Here is a 6,000-nt window from a genome sequence, read left to right as displayed (position 1 = left end):
CAGCTCAGAATGGTTAACCATTTTTTAAGCATTCTTTTTTGAATCTTCAAATCCCTTCAACCATAGTTTGGCTGTGTTAATGCATACTAAGTGATATTCTCAAATAAAGCCAATGACTGATCAGAACAGATCCAAACCCATCTATTCTTCAGTTCAATTGCAAATACTGGAGCCAGATCCAAGGGAACCAGCTTTCCATGATAATTTTCTTCAGCACCACCCATCAGACACTTTCACCGCGTTGTTAGCAAACAACTTACTGCAAGACGACGGATTCTAGAGACAACACAACCAGATATGCAGAGTAAACACCATGGGTAGCTTTTGAGTTCATATATGGCAATAGTCTCTCTTTATTTATTATGGATTACTTTTTTTCCGAGATTTCTTCTCAACTCATGTCCTGGTTCACCCCCCACACCATTCCTCTCCACCCTTCCCTCCCACACCCAAAAGTAACAAAAAAAAAAAAAACCCAAAACCAACCCAAGAAACAAAACCAAACCAAACCAAAAAACCAACAATCTCCAAAATCATTTATTCCCCTCCTCCAATCTCGAAAAATTATATGTATGCTGGACACGGCCAGATCAGTTTGTTCAATATTTTTTTGTTGTTTAATAATGTTTGCATTTTTTTCTTTTTCCTTCCTTTTTTTCTAAATAAGTAAACTGAAAAATTATCGATACAGTCAGGGATCACGAATATTGTTAAAGACTCACTTGGAGATACGAAACAAGTAAGCCATGGTGTCTTCTACCTTTGCAGAAAGTTCAGCGGAGGAGGAGATTTGGAGACGTCCAAGTTCACTAACAGGGCAGAGCTGTGCGCGCCATCTCCAGAACGCTAAGTGTGCTTTATAATACATTAGGGCAGAGTTTGCTGACTCCAAGCGATGACTGAGACATTAACAGTCACTGCTGAAATTTTTTTTCCCAATACTCTTTCCCACAAACGATATCTCCCAATCTCGTTCGCTGCAATGGTTCTGATATTCCAGTTAAATCTCATTAAGTATTTATATATTTATATATAAATAAGTATTCTTTTTTACACATAATACTCTTTGTCCTTGTTTTTCTGTTTCTTGTGGCCGCTCTTTGAGCTCTGCTGCTTCTCCTTCACGAGCGTGCCGTTGCTCTGGGCTGAGTTGCTGATGTAGTTCCGCGTCTCGTCCACCTGATAGGACCCCTCGTCCCTGTTCCTGTACTTGTACATGGCGTACAGGAGGATGAGGATGCAGAGGGCGGCAGCAGCCACAATGCCGACGACCATCCCCGTTGTGCTGCTCGACTCACGGACCACCTCTGAGGCCCCCGGAACCCGTCTGATTCCTGGCTCCGTGGGGTTTGCTGTGGGCACATTACGGAACATGGGGGAAGTGATTAGCGGGCTCTTCAGCTTTGTGCTGTCTAGCTCATAGGCAGTGGGCAACGGAAGCAAGACTATGTCAGGCTGGGGTTTGAGCTCACGGTTATTCATTTTGCCGGCTGGCAATTTGGGCACCATCCCAGTCGAGGACGAAGCTGTGGAGCGGATCAGCTCAGGGGACAAAGACGTGGTAGTAGTCCTACCAGTTTCGGAGACTTTGTTAGGTCTAAAGTCCTTGGATTCCCACTTGGGTGCGTGTGCTTTGTAGCCACCTTCGAAGATGGAAGTGGAAAGACTCTTATCTGTTACCAAGGAGAAGGTGGTGTAAAAATCTTCATCATCAGTAGGGGGTAGGTTAGAGTCAAAGGTTTCCCCTGAGCCATACCCAGATATCACCAAGCCATCATCATCACAACCATCGCTGCCTTGGTCCGACAAGCAAGGTAACCCCGCCTCAGAGGTCATGGACAGGGAATCTTTGGTGGTCTCAATAATGGTGAGGAGGGGGCGAAAGGTAGGGGGAAGTGTAATGAAAGGTGCACGAGTAGCAATAGAAGGGATATCTAAAGGGTCTTCTACAAGTAGAGGGATAACTAATTCACCTCCTGGGATGGAAGAGAGAAAAAAAGGAAGATTAGTACATTTTAATGACACAATGCACCATTTTCAATTCACTTAACTCAAGGGTAAGAGAGGATTTGGGCATTATGAAAAAGTGTGAGGGACCAGGTTTCTCACCCTAACTACACTACCAACATACTTTCCTGGGGGTGCCTTTCATTCTTCCCTCCCACCCTGCTTTGACGTTGGTAAACTGCATGTTCCATTTCCTCCTTCTTTTAGCCTATGCTAGGTACGTACAGTGAAATACTCTGAATTGTTTGGGACCCAAAGTTTTTGATTTTTGAAGATACTCTCAAGTGACTCTGTGGACATGAATTTTTGGTAGTGATCTTTCTTAAACATTTGGTTACATGACTGTTTAAATGAATTATTTTAGATTTCCATGGAGCGATGTTCTCCTAGATGGATTTTACCACTCACCTTGCCAGTTTTTCTTCCTCTATTTAAAATAACATTGGTATTTCTTCTCTGCCATTCAAGTCTGCTCACCTTCCATAGCAGTTTATAAGGCCTTTCCCTAAGGCCTTTCTTATTCATCAATTTCTTCTTGATTGTTGCCTGATTTTTAAATTGTGGGGAACTTCATGAAAGCAGGGGATGGAATAACAACAAAGTACTTACTTACCATGAAGGTACAGAGCTCTACTCAATGCTTGTTCATCTCTTTTTAATCTTTTTTTTTACCATTCTGTTCGACACTAGGGATGTCCCTTTCCTTGCATCTTTTGTGGCTACTAATGCCATACTATCTTCATCTTCGGTTCTTCTTGATATTATTTTACTAGAATTTGATTAAAAATTAAGATAGACTTTATTGTGATAGATGATATAACTGAATAAGGACTCTGATGACCCAAATTAGCACTTCAGTGCAGGAGTGTACTGCAGAAGTTGTCTTCACACCTACTGTTACTTCCTGATACGCAGATAGTTGTGATCAGTGCTACTTTTTCTTAATGTGATGGCTACGTGCCTACAGAGGACTAAAAATGAGACGGACATTATGGTCTACTCTTGAAGTAGAACAACAAAGCCATAGCTATAACTTTTGTACCTTACCATAGTATAAGCTGCAACTGAAACAAGAAAATCAGTGCATCATTTCTAAGATTTGGTTTCTGAGCAGCAATATTGCTACTTTTAGGGTAGTAGTCCTGTTTTGTGTATATATTGTAATATGACTGTACTTCTACTTTTGAGCCTATGGGTAATTAACACTCCACTGTTTTATTCTGATGTGCAGGCATAATTAATCTGTCTAATTAATTTACTTCAGATTGCATAGTCTTCTGCTGACATACAGGTCGCTGACACTTTTTTAGGGTAAGCCATATTGCTTTTGAAAGTTTGTGTACAAATTCTCCCTTGGGTAATTTTAGTTTGACTAGCCACTTAAGTTAGCTGCTTTAAATACAAACTGAAGAGTTCATCTGACACCACAGGTAGTCATCTAGATTTGTTGGAAGGAGTGCAACTCAGTAAGAAGATTTCTAATGCATGGGGAATTTTGATTTATTCTCACCATTGCTTAAGGAAAGATATGCAAAACAAATTTTAGGTCCTAAATAAATAATTCTGGCTTCTACTTATGTATTAATAACTGCTAATGAACAGTCTGGTATTGTTACAATGCTGAATGGCATCAGGGTCAAAATCCTGCTCTCTCCTATCTACACTATATATTACCTGCACTTGTTTCCCATTGAATACTGCCAGTAATGTCCATGGGACTTCCATAAAGAATATGGTCTAAAATCCTAATCCCTTCTAAATATATTTGGAGAGCAATATATTTGAACAAATTACTTATTGAAGACAGCAATATACTGAAAAAGGTACTTAACAGTTTGATTAAATCTGGATAGCTGAACTAGCAATATGGCTTATTCTTATCCTTAATGAGAAACTAAGTGGTGACACAGTTTAATCAATTGAAACAGTCAGATTTATCTCAGAGGTACCAGGGTAGAAATTAGGCCAAAATAAGAAATGTGGTACTTTGCATACTTTCATGCAAAGTTAGTTTTAAGCTAAGATACAAAGGGCTAATTTGAATATGTTTAGTTTTTTGAGATTCCTCAGCATGTTCATACCACTGTTGTTACTGGATAGAGGATGAAGGAATAAGTATAATATGTGTAAAATAATGCCAATCTCTTCAAACTACATATCTTCAAAAAAAGCAGAAAGTGTAGTCTGCCAAATGGTTACACGGCATTTGGTACTCATGCATCTGAGCTGTTTTCTGCGCAACGTAGAAACCAGAGCATGTAATATGATTTATATGTGTCCAGAAGCCCTATCCACGGCTAGCATAGGGCATCTATAATCTATGCAAACAGCTGGTCTCAGAATAAACCTGGAGCACGCCTCAGAGGGAAAGATCGTATGTGAGTCTGGTAAAAAATGAATAAAAATAGCATTTAAGTGAGCATTACATCAAATTGGGGAATTTAAGTTCCAGAAAATCAGGGATAGGTAGTGTCCCTTTAAATGATTTTTTAAGATCAGTGGTTTGCTGTTAAGAAGTAGTATTCATCTGTGATTTTCATTCACCATCTGTGACACCCAATTGGAAAAAAAATCAGTTTGGCACACAGCATCAGTATGCAGTTGATCTACCACCCACTGGGGCAATATTTTGGGCAGTTTTCTTCCAAAGAGAAATTCTTTTGGTCCTATTAAAAATTAATTTTCTTGAAAGAATCAGAAATATCTTACATTTAATATGAAGATCTTTCTTTTGCCCCAGTAACCCTTGCCTTTAAGACGAGGTCATAGTTCTACAGTTTTTGTTGCTGTTGAGGTCTTCAGCCAATGATCAAGACTACTGCAACTACAAAAACAAGCATGATCTTCCTGAAATGTTAAGAAAATGAATAGAATTGCTATGGTAAGTGGGGTTTCACATAAGCGATGGAGAGCAGATTGGAGCATTTTGATTCCATCAAGTCTGTTGGATGGAAGACAATAGGACAGAATCAGGAATGAGTTTAACAAAGTTTTAATCTCACAGTGTATGTGAGAAGACAAATAACTTTCATACCAGGAAGACTGCATTAACTTTGATTTCCCATACAATTATTTAATCTCTAGTTTTATTCCAAATTGTCCAATGATCCATACTATGTTTACCTGTATACTAAAGAAATAAACTGGACTGTTAAAGGTCCTTCATTAGGAATCACTTCTCCATCAAGGAGTTCATTTGTTACATTTACTTAAGACAACATACTTTTGGGGAGTACCAGGGAGATGGCTGTAAGGGTGATAATGATGCTTTGAGTTTGAATTTCTTATTTTTCTTTCTGTCTGTAATGGAAGAACCTGTGAGCCTGAAAAAAAGCTGCGTGGGAGAAGGTAACTCAGAAAAAGCACTCTAGGTATCAAATCTGTGTTCTTTTTTACTGTTATGTTAGGCATCTATGCAAAACTCACAGCAAGCTAGAAGTTGTAGGTCTAACAGGATGCAAGCACAATGAATACTTCTTGGGGTATGTTATTTATAGAGGAGTCAAAACATCCTTTAAAATGGCGTGATTAAAAATGCCACTCAGTCTAAAAGAAATGTGTTATTTAAGTATAACAGGGAATGTAAATTCTGAAAAGCTCCCAGGAAAGTGTGAGAAGCGTGATCACCAATACCTATGGAGGGGAGCAAGTGCAAACTTTCATATCATACCTGCGAAAAACTCTGTTACTGGTACTACATTTCTACTCATAAGAGACACAAGGGGGAGTCTGATGACAGGCAGATGATAAGTGTGCGTGTAAGGGGAACCATCTTTCACAAAATGACAGCTGAGCTAGCAGGAAGCAGCCTAGAGCCAGTGGTCCTCTGATGGAGAAGTGGTGCCTTTTGCCCAGGGCCCCAAGATGGTTTGAAAGTGAGCACTGAAAGATTTAAAAGACAAAGTACCACTTGGTTGCCAAGAATATCTTACGTGGGATTTGGATCCTGAAAGGTTTGCTGTGGAAGGCAAGTGATTTAAAGATTTGTATCTC

General features: G+C 39.5%; 1 protein-coding gene across 30 annotated transcripts in view; it reads right to left on the bottom strand.

The window, feature by feature from the left end:
- Window positions 1–1,050: 1,050 nt before the first annotated feature.
- The window catches only part of NRXN3 (neurexin 3), a 1,006,895-nt gene continuing 1,001,945 nt past the window's right edge, over window positions 1,051–6,000 (bottom strand). For 22 of the 30 annotated variants that reach the window (XM_075711861.1, XM_075711863.1, XM_075711860.1 and 19 more), the window contains one exon: window positions 1,051–1,352. In XM_075711861.1, coding sequence (XP_075567976.1) covers window positions 1,051–1,352 — 302 coding nt within the window. Of the gene's footprint in view, window positions 1,977–6,000 lie in introns of all 30 variants that reach the window. The other 8 variants (XM_075711856.1, XM_075711855.1, XM_075711866.1 and 5 more) reach the window with 2 other exon arrangements.

Source organism: Pelecanus crispus, chromosome 6, assembly GCF_030463565.1.
Source record: "Pelecanus crispus isolate bPelCri1 chromosome 6, bPelCri1.pri, whole genome shotgun sequence".
Taxonomy (NCBI): Eukaryota; Metazoa; Chordata; class Aves; order Pelecaniformes; family Pelecanidae; genus Pelecanus; species Pelecanus crispus.
Note: the sequence above shows the minus strand (reverse complement) of the source record. Positions and strands in the feature narration are given on the sequence as shown.